General features: G+C 38.3%; 1 protein-coding gene across 3 annotated transcripts in view; it reads left to right on the top strand.

Moving 5' to 3' along the window:
* The first annotated feature begins 52 nt into the window (after positions 1–52).
* PRSS12 (serine protease 12) overlaps positions 53–27,806 on the top strand; it is a 72,591-nt gene continuing 44,837 nt past the window's right edge. For 2 of the 3 annotated variants that reach the window (XM_077764719.1, XM_077764722.1), the window contains exons 1-4: positions 53–587; positions 12,928–13,066; positions 15,764–15,942; positions 20,318–20,468. In XM_077764719.1, the coding sequence (XP_077620845.1) occupies positions 86–587; positions 12,928–13,066; positions 15,764–15,942; positions 20,318–20,468 (971 nt within the window). In that variant the 5' untranslated portion in view covers positions 53–85. The remainder of the gene's footprint in view (positions 588–12,927; positions 13,067–15,763; positions 15,943–20,317; positions 20,469–27,806) is intronic. The other variant, XM_077764721.1, reaches the window with a different exon arrangement.

Below are 27,806 nucleotides of genomic sequence, written 5' to 3'. Positions count from 1 at the left end.
CGGCCCCGCCTCCGCCCCCACCTCTCCTCCCCTTCAGAACCGGAGGAGCAGGGGAGCATGGACCAAACCCTGCTGCTCTGCCACCATGACGCTCGCCCGCTTAGTGGTGGCTCTGGTTTTAGGGGCGCTCCCCGAAGTGGTCGGTTTTGATCCAGTCCTCAGTTATCCCCTCCACCACCGTTATCGCCATTCGCCCCGTCCGGGTCCCCAGCACCCTTATTACCTTCCCACCCAGCAGCGGCAACAGAGGACGCCTCCGTCGCCCTCTCTCCCGCGCGTCCCGCGCCCCCCGCCCGCGCTCCATGCCCAGCGCCTGCACGCCCTCCATGCTGGGCGCTCCCTCGGGCAGCACCCCGGGGACTGCCCGGCCGGCGAGCCCTGGGTCAACGTGACGGACTTCGGCGCCCCGTGTCTGTTCTGGGCAGAGGTGCCACCCTTCCTCGAGCGGTCACCCCCGGCGAGCTGGGCTCAGCTGCGAGGGCAGCGCCACAACTTCTGCCGGAGCCCGGACGGCGCGGGCAGACCTTGGTGCTTCTATGGGAACGCCCACGGCAAGGTGGACTGGGGCTACTGCGACTGCAGACACGGTGAGTGGCCCCGGGGCAGCGGCAGCAGCTCGGGCCTGGCGGGGAGCCAGCCTGGCGCACCGCCGGCTTTAGGTGTTCCTTGAAGAGAGCTAGTGAGAGTGTGAGGTTTCGGGGTTGTATTGCCCGGCAGACGGCTGGCCGCTGAGTTACCGGCAAAGTGCATTGGGTACCGTGACTTCAACTTAGCGAGGCGTGCTTTGTGTGTGAAGGTTGTCGTGGGGATAGTTTTTGTGCGAGGTGCTGCGCTCGGTGTTCCTGGATGCAGTCTCTGGCCACTGTGTGTGTATGTGTGTTATGCGTGTACGCGCGGGCTCGTCGGGTGGATGTGTGTTCTCTAGGGCAGTTTGCCTTGAGGGTGTTACCATATTGACACGAAAGAGGCAAAGTAAAGGAGATGAACTTTCTAATTACTCGTTTTGGAAGGGGAAATATTAAACCTAATGGGACAGCCAGTAACCTTCCCCCCACGCCATAGACCCCAATTTGGAAGAATGTGATACATCTTTTTGCCTTTATTCTCACCCTTGGCCTCTGAAAAAAGCATGGCAAAATGTCCTGGCCAGAATACAACTTGCCAAAGTGATGTTCAGGTTCTGGGGCACACTTTGGTAAATATGATCAGTGAAAGAAGAGAAAAGAAAGGAAAAACAGATAGGAATAGTAACTATCTTAGGAAAGAAGCAACTTGGCATAGTCAAATGCAGTTTTCAAGAATGCCATTTTTTAGCTCTATATGTTATTTGTGGGTATTTGGGATTAGTTGGTGATATTGAGAGATAAAGTTGATAAGATGTTTTGGTTTTATGGTATAATGATAACATATTAATAGGTTTAACGTAAGTGAATGACCTGCCTTTGAAGAGTGTTTCGTTTTGAGTTGTTGGGGCTTTGTTTAATATTAGGGCTCCCCCCTCTTCTTTAATAGCTGGAAAGAAAAACTTCCTGTCCTTCAAAGTTTGAATTTCCCTTCAAACATCTTGTTGGCAGCTCTCCATCTCAGCTATGGGGCAGGAATTTCATGAATTGGGATTCTAAAATATGTTGTACTTTGTACCTTTTGGAGGTGAGTTGAAGGTTAGCTTTCATAGTGCCATTCTTTTCCTGCAGACATTTTTATTTATCTGAATTGCATTAGCTTGGAGTTAAAGGAAAGTGATAGGAAGGTTAAGATCAATTATCCTTCATCCTAGAGAATGAAGTCATTGCTATACTCGTGTTTCATGGACAGAATGCTAATGTGGCTATAAAAAAAATTGAGGTGATATCAGGCAAAGAGCCCCAGCATTGTCTCATTATTTACTGTAAGAGATTATTTGTAGTAAAATATCATGTTGAGCAAACATTGGAATTTTTTTTGCTTTCCTGCTATTGTACTATATTTCATATCTTTTAAATGTATATTTAGGAAATATATATGTATATGTGTATACTGAAAAAATATATATATACTGAAAGAAAAGTGGAATTCAAAGTTAAAACACTATAGTGGTAAATAGCTCTCTTTCTGACACATAACTCCTTTAACTTTATATTCCAAATGAGGAGAGTAGGTTGTTCTTTGTTTTCCCTCTTGTGTTGAATGGAAATTTAAATCTAACTGCAGAACAGACTCTTTGCGATGTTTTTATTATGTTCATAGCTAATTCTCACCAGACAGAATCCCAAACACTGCATAATTGTTGTCTGTGTAGTACTTCCTGGGGCAAAGCGACTGAACACAAGAGAAACAAAAGAAACCACCCAAGATGGGAGATAAATGCTCCCTGCAAAAAAGAATAGGAAAACAATTGGCTGGCTATGTAATAATTAATTACTTTCACAGACCCAGTCTTGATAACTGAAGCTTCCCATCCAGTCCTTTATTCCTCACGTTCTGATTAGGCATGATCCATGCCTTCTCAATGACCGGCGTTTTCTGAACCATACGGCTTTCTGGTCTTGGTCCTAAATTTCACTTTGGAGGGTGAACAACGCTGTCATGAAGTAGTGAGAAGAATATGGAATTATGCTTTAGAAAACACTTGTGTCCCTTTTGGCTCTGGCAGTAGCTGTGTAGTGTTGGGTAAGACTTTAACTCCCAGAGCTTTGGTTTCCTTATCTACAGAAAAGCAGTTTTTGAATAGATTAATTCAAAGAACTTTTCCAGCTCTGAGCCTGTACCAAAATGACCTGGCCTGATAATAGCTAGAATTTATTGAGCATTCAGTCTATGTTGGAGGCTGGGCTAAGCATTTTATATATTCATTTTCTCATGTAATTCTCATAACATTAGAAGGTAGTGTACATTTTCATGTCACAGCTCATTTTGCTCTGGTTCTTTAATTATATAAACATGTAGAAATATATGTGCTATCTGATGACCCCATTTTTGTAGCTTAAGGACTAGTCTGAAAGGAAAGAGAAAGGGAATTATGTATGGTTCAAGTCACATGATTTCCTGTATCTTATTACTTCAAAATGTCCAGATTTTTTTCTTTTCCTTAAAAAAATAAGAAAAAAAATCTAGAACAAAAGGAAAGAAAATTTATAGTAGTGAGAACCCTCCTTTAAAAAATAAACTGGAGGCCAGAGTCACATATCTAACTGCACTGAGAGAAATGAGGAAGTTGATGCCCTCAAGGTAGAAAGTTATCTAAGCCTAGTGGAAGGGGCGCTAGGAGCATCTCAGGTGAGCTAGGGCAGGGTGTGGATGTGCCAGTGGCTCAAATGTCTGAGAGTGAGAAAGATGATGCCTAGGTCCTAAATGTATGAAACCCGTGAATTAGTAGTAAAGAATCGTTTGGTGGATTGGAAAACCCTGAATCAGCCCAGGGAGTTTGTTCTCATAATGAGTACCTTTGCCTAGATACCTAGACTCTAGCCTTCAGAAAACCTGATTGAACAGTCCTTCCAACTGTCTCAGGAATGTGCTTTTCTACTGAGCTGTCAGGTCAAGGTGATTTGGATGCTGAAGACACTGTGTCACACTTGGGAAAACCAGAGGAAGGCATCAGAACCCATCTAGAATGGAGTAATGGATGATTATGTAGACTGAGTCCATCATTCTATGACTTAATTCTGTTTGGCTGGGATCAAGCTGAAGCCATGCCTATCTATGGTAACTTTTTGTCATTCTAGGACATAGCACCCTGGTTTTTCATTTGACTGGTGTGCAGGTAATAACAACCTAGTTCACCAGAATATGATTATTAACTGCATGTGAACTAGGTTACTTTTATGTTTCTTTTTTTTTCTTTTTTAAAGTTTATTCATTTTATTTATTTATTTAAAACATCTTTTAAATGTTTATCTTTGAGAGAGAGGAAGAGATAGAGCACCAGCGGGGAAGAGGCAGAGAGAGAGAGAGGGAGACACAGAATTCAAAGTAGGCTCCAGCTCTGAGGTGTCAGCACAGACCCTGACGTGGGGCTCAAACCCATGAACTGTGTATGAGATCATGACATAAGCCAAGGTTGGTCACTTAACCAACTGAGCCACCCAGGTACCCTGTATGTTTCTTTTTTTTTTTTAAGGTTTATTTTATTTATTTAATTAAAAATATTTAAAAATATTTATCTTTGAGAGAGAGAGAGACAGATCACAAGTGGGGGAGGGCCAGAGAGAGACACACACACAGAATCTGAAGCAGGCTCCAGGCTCTGAGCTGTCAGCACAGAGCCTGACCTCGAACTTCGAGATCATGACCTGAGTGGAAGTTTGATGCTTAACTGACTGAGCCGCCCGGGTGCCCCTCTTTTTATGTTTCTACAGAAAGAATTAACAGGCAACTGATTCCCCCCAATACCCTGAAATAATTTAGAGCTTCCTTACTAGGAAGGAAAAATCACTTTCCAATCATTGGTTGGTAATGCGGATGGGGAAGCTTGACGCTGTGCTAACTACTCTCTTACAAGCAGCTGAGTGGAACTCACCCATAGGGGACCGATGCTCGTTGGGTGAAACAGGTAAAATAAATGATGATAATGCTCTAATAATTTAGATTTCACCAGAAAGAATGATTCCTAGATCTGACTTTTTGTCATGTCATCAAGCTAAGCTGTTCATATGCACATACTCACTCCAATCTCCTGATTCAAACAGAGGCAGCAGACTTGCGGGACAGTTGTTTACAGGCTGTACTCTTTGAAGTCCATCTGGTGTTTGAAGTGAATGTTAATTAAAAAGTTGGCTGAAAGCTGTCCCTTGAATTTTTTTTAAAAAATGCTGCATCTTGATTCTATGTAGCAGGTCCTGAAAAACATTAGCAATACCAAATTTGGTACATTTCCTGGCTGGATTTTAAATTTTGAGCTCAATCTGCTCTTCAGGCTAACGCAGATATAAAATGCTTTGATTTGGGGCATTATCTGACTTTTTATTAGTGCGAAGATTTTTTTAAGAAGAAAATAAGATAGATATCCAGTTACGATTGCCTTTTATGAGTGATTATCTGCGAGTGTATATACATATGTGGTCCCTGTCATTGATTGTGTGTGTGTTTGTGTGGGTGTGTGTTAAGGTAATCTTTGTAAAAGTGATTTGGTTCATAATTGCGGAGGCAGACGTAAATATCCAACAAAAAGATACTACACAGAGGTCCCTTCATTTAATGGATACTAGGTAGCTTCATGTTGAAATAGGACAGCTTGCAGAAGAAAGAGAGGGCCCCTCCTCACTAGGTCCCATTGAAGGAACAGGAAACCTTCCTAGAATTCCCCCACAGATTTCTCCTGCACTTTATTGACCAAGACTGGATCACACGTTCCTCTGGCACTCTTTAGGGAAAATTCAGTTAACACAATTGCATAATTGAATCAGGATTTACCGCTGCACACCTGGGGACTCTCCTGCCAAGACAGAGTGAGGTAGTTGTTGAGGAGAACCAACAGGGTCTGCTAAGAAGTGTGGTTGCAGTTTGTCCCTCAATTTGGGAAACTAAATGCTATTGAAAAGTACTAATTAGGAGCGTCCGGGTAGCTCAGGAGGTTAAGTGTCTGACTCTTGGTTTCTGCTTGGGTTATGATCTCACAGATGTTGAGTTTGAGCCCCCCATTAGGGTCTGTGCGGACAGTGCAGAGCCTGCTTTGGATTCTCAGTCTCCCTTTCTCTTTGCCCCTCCTTCACTTGTGCTCACACTCTCTCTCTTTCAAAAATAAACATTAAAAAAAAGTAGTAAGTAATTTGAAAAACTGTGCTGTGAAATGTTACATTCATTTTTCAGCTGTGTCTAGATGAATTGCATTTAGACCCCGGTTTGATTGAAAAAGCACATTTTCTTATTCTAAGATGCTATTTGCAGGTCTAGTAAATTTATGTTTGAAATGAATAATTCCATAATTGTTAAGAATATGGAAGTTAGCTCAGTTGCTTGGTAAACACTTTTAATTCTATTTTTTAAACTTCCCCCATCCCTGAATTAACTTGTAAAGAAAGCTGTTCTCTGAAATCTCTTCTTTAGTCTGCATGGTAAACAGACATTCGGTTGTGCAACTATATGAACAATTGATTCAGACTGCCTCCTACATGGTTGACACACTGTTACTAGAAAATCAGGAAGTGTTTATTTTAGCATCTTACTTTTCTAGAGCCGTCCTCCTCTCATCCCTCCCTTTTCTTCCTGCAAGTCAGCACAATATTAATAAAAAATTTATTATATGCAAAGCACTAAAGTAATGAGATTCTTTTTCTCCCACTGCAAGATATAACCTCAGTACTTTTTATTAGGCTCACCAGAAGGACACAAAGAATGGAAAATGCCAATTCTAACAAGGCAAAGGTAGATTTCATTAAATATTTTGTGAGTTCACACTAGGAGCGACAATTACAAAGACGGATAAGAAATCACCTGTATCCTCTGGTTGAGGACACCCACTCTTTGGTTGAGATGTCAGAAGAATACTGAACATTTTCATTACCTTTCCTGTGATACCTATGCTGGGGGACAGATAAGAGGATTACTATAAGGAGTAGTTTAATTTCATCAATCAGAGCTGAACAATAAAATGTTAATACGCACACCATTTGCTTATATTTGAATAGTTCAGAGACACACGATGAAATTTCCCTCTAGAGTTATCTGTATAAATTGTTGGTATACCATAATTAAACCATGGATAGAGTCTTCTTTTGTATAATACTGTATAATGTTTTAAATTAAGGAATAATTGATAAAATTTATAAACTTCTAATAATCTCAATGTAAATGGTTAGAATTGCTTATTGAATGGATACTCACTCATTGTTTTGATACTCTATCGTTTTGAATTAGACCAGTTCAGATTTTTTTTCTCAGCACTGAAGGTATCTACATGAATAATAAATGAACAGCTAATATGAATTATAGATGTGAACTAATGGAGGTAGATGTAGTTCACTTGGATCTCAGGCCAGCAGAATGTTTCATATGTTAAAAGATGATTTAATTTCATTTTTACATGGCATGATTTGAATAAAATCTTTTTCACGATGCTAAAGTCAGTTTCCATTATGGGTAAATATAATTATAGGCATAAACAGTATACTTTAGTGCTATCAAATAGGGTAGAGGATGAAAATAACAGCAAAATTAAACTTGCCTCCTGTACTGTCCTTGAAAAATGCAACTAACAGCTTCCCAACTCAGTTGTTTTTAGGCAATGTGAATTTTTTGTATATTTTATAATTAAAATAGGAAATGATCATTTAATATATTTCCCAAGGGTTTCATTTGGAATAAGACATAGGATTATGTTTAATTCATTTGTGAAATACATGTACTAAACTGTCCAACATGCAATGGGCTTTTTTCTTCTGAATGGTTCATAAACTGAACTTTCTCTCTTAGTTTCAGCTTTAAGTATACTTTTTGTCAAAGATTTGAACTATAACTTGATGTCATCAGCATGCATTCTTTCTGATTCCATCAGAACAATAGCAATGACTAAAATGAATCATTTTGTGCTTCTGTGAAGTTCAGTAATAAATGAGAAAAGATTTGTATGATAACAGTAATTTTATTTTATTCATCTTTTCAATTGTGATTTTAAAAGATTTAAAAATATTTATTATTAATTCTATTCAGAAGACACTTCCGTTTTTGTTGTTTTTTCTTTCTCTTTAAACAAGAGAATGCCATTCTCTGAGTACATGTTAGGTAGCTAAATAAGCATATCTTGTCATTTGGTTTATTTTGGAATGAGCTGAACTTACAGAACGAATATCGCTGACCCTCTTGGTTCCTTTCCTAATATTTCTTTTAGGTGTCCTTGAAGCATGGAGTATGAAAAGGGTGTTTTCACTAACTGTCCAAGGAGGGGTAATACCATAATGGCTCTGTTAGTTTGCTAGAGCTGCTATGATGAGTACCACAACGGAGCAGCTTAAACAATAGAAATGTATTGTTTCACAGTTCTGGAGGCTGAAAGTCTAAGGTCAAGGTATCAGCAGGGCCACCTTTCCTCTGAAGACAGCAGGGAGGGATATTTTTCAGGGCTCTCTAGTTTCTGAGAGTTCCATGGCTTGTCATGGTGTAAACCCCATCTTCAGATGGTATTCTGCTGTGTGGGTCTCTGTATCCAAATTCCTCCTTTTTAGAAGAACATAATTGTACTATACTAGAGACCACCCTAATGCCCTCAGGTTAACTTGGTCATTGACAAAGACCTTATTTCCAAATAAGGTCACACCTATAGGTAGTGGAAGTTAGCACTTCAACATTTTTTGTGCTGAATAGAATTCAGCTCATCACAATAGCAGTAAAAAGTGTCAAACCAATGAGACTTATGAAGGAAATTTTAATTTAGTCAGCTGCTTTCAGGAAGATTTCCTTGTGTCCATTGAGACATAAAATGGTTAAAAAGAATCCTTCTTTAATGTCTTCCCATTTGGGAAATTCTTGTGTTTAAAAAATGTTTTTTTAATTTTATTTTAAGTAAACTCTATGCCACAAGTAAGGCTCCAACTCATGACCTTCTGAGATCAAGAGTCTCATGCTGTGCTGACTGAGCCAACTGGGCACCCGAGGAATTCCTGGTTTTTAGCAAATTTAACCATAAAGCAAATTTGAGTAACATGAATCTTTTATGTTCCCATTCTTTTACAAAACTAGAGACTACATAGAAGAAAAATAAGAGTAAACTAAAATGACAATAAGTTCAACAGTTTTAGTAGGCAATTAAGATAGTGAAATTCTGAGCATTGTTGTACATTGGCACATTTTGTCTTAAGGTGATTGTAATACCAACAGACAGTTAATTTTTTTTTGAGGAGAGGACAATCCATTTCATGAACTCTAGGGATACCTCTCCATGACATGATATTGCACACAGCTTTCAGTTCCAGACTTCCTTCTATTACTGGTTCAGTTTATAATTTTGTAATGCCTGTTATAGTTGACCTAAAATCTCTGATAAGATTTCAAATTTTAAATTATTATTAACACATTTTAAAAATAGGAATATTTAGGGGGCGCCTGGGTGGCTCAGTCGGTTAAGCGTCTGACTTCGGCTCAGGTCATGATTTCACGATTCATGGGTTCAAGCCCCACGTCGGGCTCTGTGCTGACAGCTAGCTAGCTCAGAGCCTGGAGCCTGCTTCGGATTCTGTGTCTCCCTCTCTCTCTGACCCTCCGCTGTTCGCGCTGTCTCTCTTTCTCTCTCAGAAATGAATAAAAATATTAAAATTTTAAAAATAAAAATCGGAATATTTAGAATAGAATAGTTACCATCAAATTGGCGCTTGAGAGACTTTAAGCAGTGCAGCCTGTGTGGTACAGAGACGTTAGATGAGACTGTGAGGAACATTGCAAAGTGTTTGGCTGGAGGAAAGTGTGAGGGAAGGAGGAGGGATCAACTTTAGGTAATAAAAGAACTTTATTATTAGGACAGCAATATAAATGAGTTTACCAGGCTTTGACTTTTGTGGAGTGAGTGCTTCATTGTTCTATCCTGTCTTTCTTTCAAGGATATTGCCCTTCCTTCACTTTGTAAATGTGCACCTATAAATTTGTGCGAATGTATAGCCCTACAATGCAGTGGGTTCTCCGTGGGAGAGTCAGCCTCAGATGTAGATCACTGGAAAGTCACTTCTCTCCTGGTGGCAGTGTATAAAACCTCTTCAGGCTGTCTTACACTCCTGCCTGGCTAGGTAGATTAGTTGCAATATTTCAAGTTAGAATAGAATATTTCAAATAGATTGGTGAAAGCCCACATGACCTAATTCATAAAGTGCATTATGCAAAGACCATAAATGCACAGACATGGAAGAGACATGAAATGCAAAGACAGGGCAGGGTCTTTGCTCAGGTTCAGAGACAGGATGGTGGCAAGGACAGGGATCTAGGAGATAGTTGGAAACAGAAACAGTAGAAAGGATGGGAATTGAGGAAATGGTCATGTCATTTGATTTGGTCCAGATCTTTGTCTTCCATAAACTGAGTTACATTTTTTAAGATTTTGACCACCTTAACCATTCTAAGAAAATAAGTGAAGCAAGAATAAAGCAAAAGCAGAAACAAAAACTACGTATCTTAAATGTAGTTTAAATGTATGTAAATTATGTGTCAATCTTTTATTATTTTGGAGCATGTATTATGCTGATAGTTTTTAAAATGCTCTTTCAAATAATTATTTGAAGAATTATGAACTTCATGGAATTATGTACCATTAAGAACTACTCACTGTGATTCCAAAGTAAATAATTTCTAAGAATATTTTAGAAATTGTTATGGCCTTAAGGAAAGGATAAACTACATTGGGGACTGGGGGATGGAAGCACCACTAGAAAGGTGTGTGCCTTGGGGATGTTGGTGTTGGGAATGGTTTCTGATCGAGAGGTCGTTAGTCATTGACATGCAAATTGATTTTCCAGAATTGCAAATATTTGTATTCATTTGTTAAAGGAAAATTGGATGAACACTCCACATTTCTTGCCATGAAGCAGATACAGCTAAATGAATCCAGGCTTTCACAACTTTGGAGAATCTGAGGAATGATGGCGGAACTGATAGTTGACCTGGAAGCTATTTCCAGCTCTGTCACTGCATTCTAATGATGTGAGGGTGATAATTATGCTCTATGCAGAGTTTTCCATGCCTTATCTCCAAATGCCTTAATCTTTAGATGGTATGTTGCATCATTTCTTATTGGAAACTTTTTGGTGATTTAGGCTGCTTTTTTTTTTATTTGTTATGGTTTTTTAATATGCATAAGTAGTAGTCCAATTTGTTTTCATTGATAGAAATTTCTTCCAACCCTTTGACTCGAGTAATCTAGTGGAGGAGGATTAATAGATAATAGAAATTTAAATATCAGTTTGAATATTTGTTTGAGGTAAGCTGACGAATTCTTTGAGTTGAAATATGCTGGCATTTGCAATATGCGTAATATTATGTAGGTCATCTATAGAAGAGATTTTGTGATTAAAAACTCATTAAAGTTCAGTTNCATGTTGCTACACATGGCCAGATTTCATTGTTTCTCATTGCCATGTAGTATTAGACATATTTCTTTAAAAGTGTTTTGCAGTTCACACTTTTCACTGAGCCAAACAGGACTTCCTCTTGCTTAGTGAATTAAAGAGGTTTGGAACGTGTGAGTGATTAAGATTTATCTGCCATGTGAATGATCCATGCCCATGCTCTCTCCTGAATAATCAGGATTTGGCAGTGTAATGTTTTCCTTCCATTTAATGTTGTCTTTTGTTTGAATTAAATGACACTTTGTATTTATCATGAGAAATACAATATGTGTTTCTTAAATAGTTACAGTTTTAAATGATGACTTGGAAAATGATAGTGGTAGGCGCGTGGGTCCCTGCAAATGAAATGAATGGATAATTTGTGAATCTAATATTTTGGAAAAATTATTTTAAAGTCGGACTTTGGAACAACTTTGAAATATGCATAATGTGACAGTTTTTTGATAGAACTTAATTTCCTAATTTTCTTAATTCTTTAATTTCTTTATCTATGAAATGAAGGCCATCATAAGTGACTTTTAACAGAATTTTGTGAAATTCTTCAGCTGTCCGAGTTTACTTCTATCTCTGCTTAAATTTCCCACTTGTGGCCTCCAGTTAGCCACTCTGCAAACCAATGCCAATAAGAAGGGAAACCTCAATCCACCTGTACTTTTTTTTTTAATTTGCTTATTTATTTTGAGGACACAGAGACAGCACAAGCTGGGGATGGGCAGAGAGAGAGAGGAGAGAGAGAATCCCAAGCAGGTTCCTTGCTGTCAGCCCAGACCCCTATGTGGTGCTGGAACTCACAAAACCATGACATCATGACCTGAGCTGAAACTAAGAGACACTTAACCAGCTAACCCACCCAGGTGCTCTGATCCATCCTCACTTTTAAGGGATGCTATTTTTCCTGGACTGTGCTTGCATTTTTTAAAAAAAATTTTAATGTTTATTTGTAAGAGAGAGAAAGACAGAGCGTGAGCAGGGGAGAGGCAGAGAGAGAGAGACACACAGAATCTGAATCAGGGTCCAGGACCTGAGTGTCAGCACAGAGCCCCATGTGAGGCTCAAACTGTGAGATCATGACCTGAGCAGAAGTCTGTTGCTTAACCAGCTGAGTCACCCTGGCACCCCATGGGGGTGCTTGCATTTTAATTTTGACTCTTTTCAAGACTGAAAAGAATGACTTAAGTCATGAACTCTGGAGCAGCTCAGTGAGGATGATGTGTAAGGAAGGCAAATTTCCAGAGACACTCAGTTATACCAAATGATCTATCTAGTGCTAATTTCCCTAAGATTGACATTAGGCAATGTTTTTAACACCACCACCTTTTTGAAATTATAGACATAATCTTTAGAATTTTCATGGCTACTGCTTGAGGTTAAAAGGGGAAACAACATTTTGCACTTTAGTGATAAACAAATCCAATAGAAGGAATATATAATGCCATCAGGTACAGCTAATTTGTAAGGAGAGCACTGAATTTTGTGTTTGTGCTTCTTAACTATGACCTCATGTGAAGTGGAAGGTGATACACAAATGATAAAAATTTTGTATGTGATATAATCCAGCATTTGCGATGTAACATCAGGTATGTCATACTCTTCCACATTTTCCCCTTTTAAGATGTAATTGGATTTTCTGTTAGCTTAGCTAAAAAAGAAAACAGAAGTAGTATTGACACCATAATGTTAATTACCAAAAAATAATAGATTAAATTAAATAAAAAAGAATCTGCTAAATCCTCATTAAAGAAAGAAGCCCATATGCCAGGAATATGGAGGCCGAATTGTTCTGATTGGATCTCTGACTGGATTCCCACTTATGTGGGAAAATCACCATTAACTAAGGACTATTGAAGCAATAATGTTCAAAAGCTTATTTGCTATTAAGGGATTTTGGGATTCTTTTCTACTTCAGGGTCAGTACGACTTCGAGGTGGCAAAAATGAGTTTGAAGGCACAGTGGAAATCTATGCGAATGGAGTTTGGGGCACAGTGTGTAGCAGCCACTGGGATGATTCTGATGCATCAGTCATTTGTCACCAGATGCAGCTGGGGTGAGTTTGCCCATCCTTGACCCAATCAGGCTGCTAATATCTGCGAATAATGGAGGGCACCCATCACTGCTTTCCATCACTGGAAAGATGACGTCTTCCTTCCTTCTTTCTCACGTCCCTTATTCTCCCTTCTCACAAGAGTTGTAAAGAAAGGGCCCCAAGTGGAAGAAACCCTAACCAAGAAATATGCAAATACTAAGTTGTCAAAAGTCAAAAGCATCTTTTGCTCTTTGTCTTTAACAATAATTATTTAGTCCTAGGAAACAAGGAATTTGATTCTGAGAATTGTAATTTCTCAGTAGCCCATGCAGTCCTAGGCTGCTGTCATTTGCTTTCAACTGTCTATTTTTAGCCATCCACAGGTTCCATCATTTTGTGCATGAAAGAGGCGGTAGTTCACCTGTGCTCTTGTCCTGAGATGGGTAAGGGGTGATGTCCAGTTCTGGGGGTCTGTGCTTAGGAGGTCCTGCTGGAGAATGGCTGCTTTCATCAGCCCCAGCAGTGCCCTGCAGTGACCATGGGCTTCCCGGCAGCCCCAGGCCCTCTCTGTGAAACAGTCTATACACGCCAACTTACACCAGCCCTGACACCTTTATGCCACGTGCCAGGGGACTTCGCCAGGAGCAGAGGGCTCCGTTTTGGAACACGAGATTTTGCTTTTGTGGTTGTTCCTATTGCTCTGTTTTTGTGTCTCATTTATTTTTTTCTAAGTACAAATGCCAGATGTTTTTCTTGGCTTTTAACTCTAGAGATCTTTAGAAAGTGTGGAAAATAATCTTGTTATCAATAGGCAGGCCCAAAAGACTGGAAGAAAGTTTTACAGTTTAGAGATATTTTGGACTAATAAACAGTGAGGGGTAATATTTAATATGATGATAGAAATGAAAAGGTTAATAAACTGCAGTCAGATCAGTAAGAAATTTAAGCTGCCTGCTCCCTCCTGTCTTCCTACTAGGAGGGTAGGCAATGAGTATTTAGTAAAGACAAACGGTGAAGGCTTAAGTTGTGTTCAGACTTTTGATGCTGTTAGAGCAGCATCAAATAGGCTTAATGTACTTAATTAACTAATTTTTAAAATGAGTGCTGGTATAAGTCAGGATGAAAGGAGGAGTAAGGCTGTAGAGCCTATAAAGTGTTATGGTTTGGGGGAATATTAACTACTGATTTGATCAATGAATAAATATTTTGTCTGGCAAAAAGTCATTGGCAGGTAGACAGGACACAAAGATGCTTGATGCTTTTTCTTTTGAGGGACTCAGTAGGTAACAGATCTGTAGACTGGTGTCTACAAACACACATTTGAAATACACGTTTATATGTGCTTTTATTACCCCTGAAAATCAGGGAAGAAAACGATTTCCTTTGAGACTCTGACACAAAAAAACAAAACCACTATAGTAGAAAGTGAACTGCAGTGTGGTTACTGTCCTTTGGTTGATGAAAGAATTATAAACTATCATTCTGCAAACAGAACTTCAGGTAAGGGGATCTGATTACTCTGATTACTTATATCATCTCTTAATTGTCCTTTTTTTTTTTTTAAAGTAATCTCTACAGCATAAGACTTGCATTCATGACCCAGAGATCAAGAGTTACATGCTCTTCCGACTGAGCCAGCCAGGTGCCCCTTAGTAGTCCATTTTGTAAGAAAGAATTGTACAGTTAGATCAGAGCAGCTCAGAATTATTGTTGTTAAGACATGTTCATGTTTTTTTGAATGTTTATTTTAGAGAGAGAGAGAGAACATGCATGTGCCCATGAGCAGGAGAGGGTTAGGGAGAAAGGGAGAGTCTCCCAAGCAGGCTCCATCCTGTCAGCACAGAGCCCAAAGTGGGTGCTTGATCCCACGAACTGTAAGATCATGACCTGAGCTGAAACCAAGAGTCAGTCAGTCACTTAACCGACTGAGCCACCCAGGTTCCCCAAGACATATTTATATGTTAGGTCTATCCTGAATGTTTACTGTTTGGTTGATAGAAGCTGTTGAATGTAGACAATTCTAGAGATTACACTGTTAATCTGATAAGCACTTAATCTTTTTAAAATTTAATATCAATTTGTGAATATTAGAAATTACTTATAAAATATGTACATTAGATGAGTTAAAGCAGAGTCCATCTGCATGTTATTATTTTATTTGTTGATTTCAAAGTCTTGCTAACAAATACGATATATAAGGGTTTAAAAATGATAAATGATTGCCTCTCTTGACACTATCTTGCTTACTTATAGTAATAATAATCATTTTGAAAATGCTAGCCTAAAATATTGGAGTAGGAAAGAATCTCCAAGCATCCAGATGCCTCGTTTTATACATCAGAAAGCAGAGCTTACAGAAACTTGCAGCTTAGAGTAATTTGCAGCTGAGTCCAGACTAGAATCCAAGTCTCACTGAGCCACGTGACACACTTCTTCCACAAAACCACCAGGCTTTTAAAAAAATATCTGTAGTATTTACCTATTTCCCCTCAAATTAGCCATAGGTAGTAAAGGCACATGCATACCATTAGTCATTTAAGATCGATTAAAAAGACTCATAAGTAATCAATCCAAGTTCTGATCTCCTTCTGAGTTTTGATTTGCTTGAAACATAGATCATCCATTGTTTTTCTTTTCTTCAATTTTTAAAAATCTAAATACTTTGACAAAAAATTCACCTGTATTTGATAAACCTCACCTCAATCATTGTACTTCCAGGGGAAAAGGAGTAGCAAAACAAACCCCGTTTTCTGCACTGGGCCTTATTCCCATTTACTGGAGCAATGTCCGTTGCCGAGGAGATGAAGAAAATATACTGCTTTGTGAAAAAGACATCTGGCAGGGTGGGGTGTGTCCTCAGAAGATGGCAGCTGCTGTCACATGTAGCTTTTCCCATGGTAAAAGAAAAAAGTCTCTTTTTACTTTCATTGTGTTTTCAACAAAATTCCAGATGATAAAATTGTCTTTGTTAAATCATTTCCTAAAAGAGTGTAAACACAGACACAAGTCTGAATCATCATATTTTACAGTCAAATAGTCTTCAGTAGGAGTGCATCTAACATTCTGAATTGCATTTGACTTGCAAATGGTATCTCATCTTCAATGTGTTTTCTATTTTATCTAATTTGTTTACAGAAATATTATATATGAAACAATTATTTTGCTAATGAAAAGTCATGATATAATCAAGATGGGAAATCATCATCTTGAAATCAAATATAAAATACAGCAACTACAATAAAATATTGTCACTCTGCTTATAGGACAGAATATCATCATGGTACCAGTATTCTCCTTTGAGTTGTAGATAGCAACCTCCGTAATCTGGACAACTGCCTTGGATAAAGGTTCCTTCCGTATACCATACACTTGGCCTGTATGGTTTCAGTACACAAATATGCATATGTTCATATGAACATAAGTGGAGGAGGGACTAGCTGCTCTTCATGATTGCTGATAGATTTCCTGGGATCATATTTTAATGTGACCACAAACTGAGACCAGCACACTGTCACAGCGTCCCTTCTTGCATTCTCCTTGGAGACAGAAGCATGACCAGATGTCCCAGGTCTTCAAAAGCTACCAGGCAGCCCAGGGCATTGGTGTCCGTTGGGGTACAGGTATCAGGGGAAGAATGGAAAAATTTCTCACCACAAAACATACAGAGACTCACTTTAGAGTAATTTCTATGAATTGGCTGGAAGAACCAATTGTAAGATAGGGGACAGGTATGTACTCAGAGAACCACATTTCTTTTTTGAGTGGGCCAGGTGCATGCTAAATCTTGATGTTATGTAAATTTTTCCTTTTCTTCCTTTGATTCTCCACTTTTGGGTAATGCTACTTTGGGCAGTACATGTTTATGCATTGCTGCTTCAAGGATGATGCGAATTGGGCTCAATAATGCATTCCTTTTTGTAGATTACTTTATGTTTAACCTGATTGATAAAATGTTTAACATTTTTCAAGTAGTGAAGTAAATAAAATCTTGAAAACAATAATTATTTTTCTTTCAGGATATCTATCCACTTAAAAACATTCCTCCTACTCTCTGTCGTCTATCCACCTGTTTATACTCTGGCTGCAAAGATAAACTTAAGGTCATTTATAAGGATCTGTAAAAATGTAGGAGATTGAGATAAGTTAGCAGTGAGAGGGAAAAAAAATTCAATGAGAATGTGAAAGGCTCAAAGCAGCAAATACTGAGTCTACTTCAAGGCACAGTGATAGACCCTTGACACATTTTTGTTTTTAGTTTGGAAATTACATTTAGTGTCTTATCATCTAGTCCTTGTTGCTTTTCCAACACTTCCAAAGTAGGAGATGGGTAGCAGCATTGGGTGTAGGAAGTAGTAATCTAAATGAACATATCTCGGAGTTTTATTTATCCATAAGTTAAGCATGAGTCAACTACCTCACTGAATTCTCTTTCAAATGATTTTCAGGGGGATGTGGGATGTTGATGTCATTTGGTCCTTGAGTTTTTTAAAACTTTTTTCACGATTACTTATACAGCCAGAAAAAACCCCACGTGTTTTAAAATAAAATGTGACAGACCCAAAAATAAGGTAATATGACATATGGTTCTGGGTTGTAGGTGATTTTAAGTTTCTTCTTAACATTTTGTTTTTCTGTTTTCTCCAAGCTTACCACAGTGGTAGGTGGAGGGGAGGCAGGGAGACTATAATAACTTTAAAAACGTATACATTTTTCCATAATTTTTTCTATATTTTCCAAGCTTTTTAAAGGAAAGGTAAACATAATAACATGCAAATTTAAGTTTCTTACCACCAGTCAGCCATCAGTTAATTATAAGAAACTAATATACAATATTGAGAACACTTACATTTATTAAAACTATCTTTGTCTTTTTACAAATTATAAGTACTAGTTGATTTTTAAAAAAAAATTTTTTAATGTTTTTATTTCTAGGAGAGAGAGAGAGACAGCGTGAGCAGGGGAGGGTCAGGGAGAAAGGGAGTCACAGACTGAAACAGGCTCCAGGCTCTGAGCTGGCAGTCAGCACAGAGCCCGATGCGGGGCTCGAACCCACGAACCGCGAGATCATGACCTAAGCGAAAGTCGGATGCTTAACCGACTAAGCCACCCAGGCGCCCCAAGTACTAGTTGATTTATATAAATGAGCTATATACTAAAGATTACAGTATGAGTATATGTAAATATTCACTGATCTGAATCTGTGCTGCAAAACTCAAGTATGATATTTGAACATAAATATGAGTATCCCAATACCGTTCACTGACAGCTGTGGAGGGATTAGAAGCCTATTTCATGTGGGATAAATGATTAGCATTTGGCAAAAGCTGTAATTAAATTTCTGAATAGGGGCCCAGCCTATTCTGAACCTTTTACCATATTACATCCATTATTCTAGAAAAATTATCCTGGCTTACTATTTCCCAAACACATTCAGTGTTGTGCTTCTGTGCTTTTGCTTATCCTTTTCATTTTGCCTGAAATGCACTTACCACATCTTTGACTTCTGAAATCCCATCCATCTACCTTTGCCCTCTTCAGATAACAGCTTCTTTGGAGGAGATCCCCAGACCACTTCACATCCAAACCCCTGCAAGTTCCTGATGATCCCTTCTCTGTACTCACTCTCTCCATGTCCTTAGGTGATAAACTTCACGAGGATGAGGTCTGTTTAGTGCTCCTGTGAATGCCCCGCAGCTCCTGCAAGTGCCTAATATCTGTTTGTCAAACAGTATTGAGTGAATGAATATTGCTAGTTATTTTTCCATGTTTGGGATGCTCTTTCTAGGCTTTTAGCTATCACTTATCAGTCTAATCAGCCCACAAATATTCATTACGTACCTTCTGTGTATGCTGGAAACCTGAGATATGCCAGGGCACTGTCTCTGTCCTTAGTTCTAGCTATTAGGAGACAGACAATTGACATGTAAACCAATAAATCAGTGGCAATTTTAGATAAAGTTAATACTCAGAAGGCAATTTAGTGGAATGTGTCTTAAGGTGCTGCATTAGCCAAGGTAGCCAGGGCAGGCCTCCTAAGCAAAGGACAATTCAGCATTGAAAACTGAGGGACGCAGCCAGGGGAAGATCTATGGGAACATTATTTCAAACAGAAGGATCAGGAAGTGTACAAACCTTAAGGTGGGAATGAACCTTGAGTATTTTGGGGATAGAAGGATGAGAGCATTGTAGGTATACCCTGGTGAAGGAGGCCAGGAGTAGAGAGAGATGTTCAGGATGCTAAGGGCTAGATCAGGGCATTGTGGACTGTAATAAGGAATTTGCAATGAGAAGCCTTTGGTAGTTCTTAGAAAATGAGTGTAAACTGATTCATATCCAAATGGATTCTCAATATTGTTTTTTATAGGTATTGGCCATGATGTTCACTACCTTGTTATAATGAGTTAGGTGTTAACTTCAACTTGATTTCTGCAAATATAAAAAGGGGGACCTGGATGGCTCAGTCAGTTAAGTGATCCAACTCTTTATTTCAGCTCAGGTCATGATCCCATATCATGAGATCATGAGATTGAGCCCCATGTCTGGCTCTGTACTGAGCATGGAGCCTCCTTGAGATTCTCTCTCTCCCTCTGTCCCTTGTTCTCTCTTTCTAAAATAATAAGAAAATATTATATGTTGGTAATGCTCAAGTTACTATAAATTACAAAATCAGTGTCACCACTACAATATCATTAAAATCAAATGTGTTTGCAGTAAACGACAGTTTTGAATGTGTTTTTTTCTGGTTTCTGAGGTTGTTGGGGGAAAAGTGAATTTAGACTATATCCTCTTTTCTTTTAAATATTTTTTAAAGTAATCTCTACACTGAACATGGGGCTCAAACTCACAACACTGAGATTGAGAGTTGCTTGCTCTTCTGACTGAGTCAGCTGGGAACCCCTAGACTACTTCCTCTTAAGAGCTATTTGTATGAACATGATTCAATTTGGAGTACCTTTTTTTTTATTTTTAGAAAAAAAAAATTTAAGTAAACTCTACCCCCAGTATGGGGCTTGAACTCACAACCCTGAGATCAAGAGTTGCATGTTCTTGATCTGACTGAGAAAGCCAGGTGCCCCCAATTTGGAATATTTTAATTGGTCAGGAATACCATAATACATAATACATGTGAATGTGTATTTCCAAATCACTGAAGTGGCTTAATAAATATGATTTAATTACTGAGAATGGCAAATAAATAGAATATATCTAATCTTATCAGTCAATGCGGAGAAGTTGGTGTAATTAATTTGTTTCTAATCTCACACGGCACAGGCCCATCGTTTCCTGTCATACGCCTCGTGGGTGGGAGCAGCGAGCGGGAAGGCCGAGTGGAGCTCTACCATGCTGGCCAGTGGGGGACTGTCTGTGATGACCAGTGGGATGAAGCAGATGCAGAAGTGATCTGCAGGCAGCTGGGCCTGAGGTTTGTTTTTATTCTTGTTTAGTTCCAATTTTGGAATCTGTTATTTCCATACCCAGAGGCAGGTGTGTATATTTAAATTGCACATTTCCTCAGAGGAATAGAAAAAGCCACCTGGTGATCTTTGTACTAGGCTGTAGGCTCCCTGGGGAGAATTTATATGTACTTATAGGTCTCACCTGCCTGTGTCTGAATTCAATTGATTTTATATTCCTAAGAATCTCAGCCTTTTACTGCTGTTCATTAGTAGCCTTTACATTGCTTCTAGGTAATGGCCAGCACCATCGGTCACAGTGACTTACTGAAGTCATCCTGTGATACTAGTTGTTAGGCTTTAACTGAAATTTTGTTCTTCTCCCCAAATATTATCTAAACTCTTGGCTTTGCTTTCTTATTTGTTAGGTATGTGCTTAGAACAAAGGATGTTTATTAATGTGCAAAGGAAATAATTCCCACATAGGGTGTGGAAGTGAATGAAGCATATGTAATAAAAACAGCAGTATGAAAATCAATACACCATCTTGCCTGAGTTGTGATTATTCTGCAATAGCATGCTGTAATTTTAGATTTTTAGATTTTTCTGTTTTTCTTTAATGATTCAGAACATTGGTATTACAAGCCTATAAGTTCCTATAAAATTATATTATGTGATCTTTTCAAAGTTGATATTTTACTTTAACTTTGTAAATTTCTTCATTTAGCACTTTGGGGGATTGGTGATGGGGAGGCCTCTTGAGATCAAAGCTTCTCTGTTCATGTATCTTTTTTTTTTTCAATGAAGCATAATCCTTGACAGTGAAGCATGATTTTTTTTCTTAAATAGTTTATTGTCAAGTTGGTTTCCATATAAAACCCAGTGCTCATCCCAACAAGTGCCCTCTTCCATGCCCATCACCCCCCTTCCTTCTCCCCTACCCCCATGAGCCCTCAGTTTATTCTCAGCATTCAAGAGTCTCCCATGGTTTACCTACCTCTGTCTCCCCAACTATTTTTCCCCTTCTTCTCCCCCATGGTCCTCCATTAAGTTCCTCCTAATCCACCTATACATGCAAACATATGGTATCTTTCTCTGCCTAACTTATTTTGCTCCGCATAACACCCTCAAGGTCCATCCATGTTGCTTGCTACACAAGGCCAGATTTCATTGTTTCTCATTGCCATGTAGTATTCCATGGTATATATAAACCACATCTTCTTGATCCATTCGTCCGTTGATGGACACTTAGGCTCTTTCCATGTTTTGGCTATTGTTGAGAGTGCTGCTATGAACATTGGGGTACATGTGCCCCTATGCATCAGCACTTCTGTATCCCATGGGTAAATTCCTAGCAGTGCTATTGCTGGGTCATAGGGGAGTTTTATTGTTAATTATTTGAGGAACCTCCACGCTGTTTTCCAGAGGGGCTGCACCAGTTTACATTCCCATTAACAGAGGGTGCCCGTTTCTCCACATCCTCACCAGCATCTAGACTCTCCTGATTTGTTCATTGTAGCCACTCTGACTGGCGTGAGGTGATATCACAGCATGATTTTTGAACCTTAAACCATTTATACTCATTTGTTTTGCAATTGTTTTTGCAACTGAAAACTCTTTTTCAGAACTCTGTGTTTATAATGAAGCAATTTTTTTTTTAAATTTTTCAAATGTTTTATTTATTTCTAGGAGAGAGAGAAAGACAGCGTGAGCAGGGGAGGGTCAGAGAGAGAGGGAATCACAGGCTGAAACAGGCTCCAGGCTCTGAGCTGGCAGTCAGCACAGAGCCCGACGCGGGGCCTGAACCCACGAACCGCGAGATCATGACCTAAGTGAAAGTCGGACGCTTAACCGACTAAGCCACCCAGGTGCCCCTATAATGAAGCAATTTAAAGGAAAATACTGACATCTTAATATTTTACCTCTAGATACTTCAGTATGTATCTCTTAAAAATAAGAGCACTATGCTACATGGCCAAATTAACATTATCACAACTAATATATTTGGTAATCATTCTTAACATTGCCTAATACCCTGTCACATTCAGTTTCCCATGGTTGCCCTCACAATGTCCTTGACACACAGTTTATCTTAAGCAGAATTTAGTCCACAGTCAAGCAGTGCATCTAGATGTTGTGTACCCGAAGTCTCTTTGAATCTAGAACAGCCTCTTGTTATTCAGGACACTGACTTGTGGAAGAGACAGAACCATTTGTTCTGGAGAATGTCCTACCTTCTGGATTTGTCTCATTTCTTCTTGCTGGTGTCATTTAGTTTACTCCTCTGGCTCTTGTAATTCCTGAAATTGGAGGCTAGATCCAAATGCTTGATTAGTTCAAAGCAAGTATTTTTGGCCAGGAATCATCAAAGGTGATGTGTTCTCATCTTGCATCAGAATAGCAGCGGGTCTTTCCCTCACTGCTGAGGTGAAGCTTGAGCACTGGGTTAAGGTGGCATTGGCCCAATCCTTCACTGTGAAGTTACATAGTCCCCCTGTAACCGATTCTGGGACCTACTCACTATTTCAAGTTTATGTGTGTGACAGGATCAGCATGGCAAATTCTGTGCCTCTGGGGCTTACAATGTTCAGTGGTGTTAAGTTTACTGGTACGATCATTTTCTTTGGATGGGTCAGATAGGACCAACTAGTTCCCTTTGAGAAAACTATTATTAATCATTACATTTTGAGAATAGGTTATAAAAGTGTCCTGACTAGATATCAATTTCAATACTAAATTTCCTCAAATTTCCAGGTGTTGTTGGAGTCAACATAGCACAAACTTATCAGTGTGTGTCCTGTTCTCAAAACAACCTGGATTTGAGTCGTACTTCTGGAGATGAGAAGAGTTATAGAATATCTTTTATTCAGAGTCCCTCATCTATAGCATATTTCCTAACATACAGGGGCTGTTGTCTAACACAGGTACTAGAGCAGTTAGCACACATAACAAGTATAAAATATACATCAGCTATCAAGGTCAGTCAAATTAGGGACCATTATAGTTGAAAGATATTATTAACATTCAAAGTAAACCAAGTATTTGGTAGCAAAATTATCAAACACTATTTCTCTATCCAGAACCTCTTTTTAGTTAGCTGTTTTATGAATTAAAATATGAATTTCATATTTTAAAACATTGTAGAGTGTGTATATGTATATTTACTGGGCTATCAATTGTGTGATCATTGTATACTAATTGATTTTCATGTTAGTTACTAAGAAACTTATGTCTTTGCCAAAAATTTTAAGAGCTATAGTAATAGCACATTTAACCTTACCAGTTGCAGTATGGATTACTCTGTATTTAAGCTATAAGGCATTTTTAATTGTTAATATATTTCTGTAGGGAAGAGGCAGGTTTTATTGCTTAGAAAAATGGATAGAAAATTTCAGAGACATACTGTGAATGTTAATTATATTTACAGTTATAGAAATGATCCTAAAAATTTATGTTGTAATGCACAGTTCTGTCTTGAGAGCCAGAGTTTTTTCACTTACATTTTTTCAGATTACATTAAACAAGGACCATTTTGACAAACAATAGTCTATTGCATAGAAAGAATATAGAGATGGAATCACCAGGAAGGCTGTATTAGTGTTGAACACGTGTGAGGGTCATGTGTTCATATCTTTCTCGAGCATTAGCTTATTGCTATATTTTAAAAAACTGTTTATTTATTTTTAGAGAGAGAGTGCAAGCAAGGGAGGGACAGAGAGGATCCAAAGCAACCTGTGGTGTCAGCACAGAGCCCAACGTGGGCCTTGATCCCACAACCCTGAGATCATGACCTGAGCTGAAATTAAGAGTCTGATGCTTCACCAAGTGAGCCACCCAGGTGCCCCTTATAGCTATGTTTTGTATGAGGAGATTCATGTATAGAAAAGTAACAGAAAGGAAAAATATGTCCCAATATATGAGGCAGCAAAAATCCCCCACAAGCCTATGCAACAAGCAACGATTCAACTTGGTAGACATTTGTTTCTATTGTAAGTACTCTGATGCCCTGAGCTGATACTGTTCGTTTGCCTTTCTTTCACTTGATTTAATGGTTATCTCATAAGCTTGTATTAAAGCAGCATTCTGCAACTGTTCTTCCTGTAGAAACTGTTTTGCTTACTTAATGGCACAGCACTCTCAGATGAAATCATTTTCGGTGGTGCATGGTTGCTAGCAGCATAATTGTTGCTTGTCTCGATTTATGATTTTTTCTTAAGCAAATTTAATCTCAGTCTTATTTGTTTGTTGGATTCCCGGAGGGAAACTACATCATGCCTCCCTGGAGTGGTGGTTACAATTTCTTTGTGAGAGGCTGTTTTTGTTAACTTTTACCTTTTAATGGTGTCTGTAGATTTTTTTGGAGTTGGCAGGCTTCCTAAATATAAAAGAAATTACTGTACTTTTGATACTTCAATTTGATTAACTCAGAACTTGGAGAAAGATGAGGAGGAGGAAAGGAGGCAGCCAGATGTTAGAAAGTTGACTTGAGAATGCCTGTGTACACAGTGAAGTTTCAGGTGGAGACTTTTAATCAGAGTTCCTTTTGTGCAGTTAAAGTTAAAACATTTCCTGTGTCTTTCAACACCCTTAGAAGCATAGCTTAGAACTATGACATCATATTTTATGCCATGGATACACCATAATTTACATAGGAATTTAAAAACTGTGAACACATCTTTTTTTTTTTTTTTTGGCTATGAAATGATCAGACAATTCAATTTTATTGAATGATCAGAATAAAAACCTGGTACAAATTGCTATTAAAAATACTTCTTTCCTTTTTTATTTTACTTTACATTAATTTTTTCATATTTTATAGATTTTACCATAAAGATAAACCTAGTACAGGGAGTTACTGAGCAGGAGAGAGACCTTGTCTAACAAGAGGTAATTAGTCCCTCTGAGATTACCTGAAGTCATACTGTTAAGTAAGAACCAGAATCTTGAGACTTAATGGTTCCCAATGTAGAATTTTTTCTTTCATGTTATACTGTTTGCAAAATAGCCAGCTGTTATTAAGAACAAATACCAATAATAGAGCTGAAAGAAATAGGGAAGCCAAGAGATAAAGGTGAATTATAAGGAGAAAATGATGATGACATATTTTAGATGGACTACATTTGAGGTGCCATCAATACATCATTGAGAAAGCCCCAAGAGGCTGTAAGATAGCAAAGTATTTCAGAGTCAGCTCTGTTTTAGCCAAACAAGTTTTACTATCCAGTGGTGGTGTAACACTGGGCAAATCATTTAATTTCTGGAACTCAGTTTCCTCAACTGTATATGGGGATCATAACATTGGGTTGTAGGGAGGATGAAATGAGTTACTACATATAAAGCTGTTAGACCAGTGCCTGGCATATAGTAAGCATTCCGTGCACATCAAGTATCACTATTGGAAAGGCAGGGAATTTGTTCTCCAAGAGAAATCTTGGAAATTGATCATTAAAGGTGAGTTTTTTTACTGATAAGTAAAAAACACTCATAGTGTCACAAACTGATATTTGCAGTGAAAGAACTAATCTTTCATAATCTAACAAATAATGATCTTGCACAATACAGTTGCCTAACTCTATTATGCATCTACTCAAAGTAGTAAGTAAGCCTGGGGATTGAATTAGTTAGATGGTGCTATTTATTTGGTCTTTTACTATGAAAACAAACAAACTTTACACGAATACAATCAGATTACCTAATTAGGTTAAAGAATGTTTTGGATAAAGATCAGAGGTAGAATCAATTTAGTATTTACTGGGCATTGCTGTTATGTAGGTCAAATAGCTTTGCAGGGAAAAAAAACCCTAATCAATGTATTATATTAGAGCACCCCTATTCCACAAATTTATTCTGTGGTCAGAGGGTAAGAAAGTGGGCCACACTGGAAATTTTACTACGGATGAACTGCCCGGGGTTGGTGTGGGAATAATTTCCATAAGGGAAGGACAAAGGACATGCAGCTTTATCGAATTCACATGGCAATTATTTGACTTTCACAGTCCATGAGTTTTATGTTGCTTTTCCCAATATTACACAATCTCTATAGAAGCAGAGTCATCAGCTTCTTTGGTGTTCCTTAAAAGCCAGCGCAGTCCAGGACACCAGGAAATACTATTGGCTCTGAAGGAATGTGTATATATGTAAAGTTATCTCCTTAATTTTTCTAAACTCGAAAATGAGCCAGAAAACCTAGTCTGTGTTGCATTATAGTTTCCTGGTTAACGTCTTTGTTGTTGTCATCAGATTTATTCTTTTTTTTTCTGATTGGTTTATTTCAATTAAACATTTTGAGATCATTAAAATAATGTTTATAAATAATGGAAAATATGGAAATATATAAGGAAGGCCATAAAATACCCAAGTGGTGTTTTCAAAATACATTTAATCATAGATGACTTTCCTCAGAGTCACTACTAGGGGCTATTCCTCTTGTATCTTGTGTTCTCCCTTAAGGAAGAGACACAGTTCAGAGGCAACTAATCAGGCCTTTTGATTTTCCCTAGGACCTCTATCACACGATCTTTAATATATTTGAAATACAATATATTTCAGTTACTTTGCCCAGTCTATCTTGAATCACTCCCAGCTAATCATTATTTTAGGGTTGGTTTTTGGGGAAGGGCAGGGAATAAAAAGCCTTTAGTTTGTAACCGTTTAACCTAAGTAATTTACAAAAAATGATACTAATCTTTTAAATCTCAAAAAATATGTTAGCTAAGAATGCAATCTTATTGTCTTAATGTGACCATTGAGCATCTTGTCAAATGTTGGATGGCCATGCATATTTCTTCCGTGATAGCCTGATCTTCTTCATTCCCCTATTTAATGTTGATTGTTTTGTCTTTCATTATAATGTAATTATAACATTATTATTATTATTATTAATCTCTAGGAGTTCTTTTCTTTGATTGCTGTTATATATTGCAAATATTTTTTTCCTGCTTATTGGTTTGCCTTTTGATTCTGTTTATGGTATATTTTGCTATACAGTATTTAAATTTATATGTGGTTAATTTTCACTTTTTTAGTTTTTCTGACTTCTGGGTTTCTCATCTTGCTCAGGAAATCCTCTTTGTCCCAAGGTGATATTATTCTTACACTATGGTCTTTATTTTATTCGAGCAACTTCTTAGCCGTCCATTTTTCCTATCCTCCCTCTTTCTCTTCTTTCTATTTTTTCTAAAATTTTTTAATGTTTTATTTATTTCTGAGAGAGAGAGAGAGAGACAGTGTGAGCCAGGGAGGGTCAGAGAGAGAGGTAGATACAGAATCTGAAGCAGGCTCCAGGCTCTGAGCTAGCTGTCAGCACAGAGCCCAACACGGGGCTCGAACTTACGAACCGTGAGATCATGACCTGAGCTGAAGTCGAA

This window comes from Crocuta crocuta, unplaced genomic scaffold, assembly GCF_008692635.1.
Source record: "Crocuta crocuta isolate KB4526 unplaced genomic scaffold, BGI_CrCroc_1.0 scaffold708, whole genome shotgun sequence".
Classification (NCBI taxonomy): Eukaryota; Metazoa; Chordata; class Mammalia; order Carnivora; family Hyaenidae; genus Crocuta; species Crocuta crocuta.
Note: the sequence above shows the minus strand (reverse complement) of the source record. Positions and strands in the feature narration are given on the sequence as shown.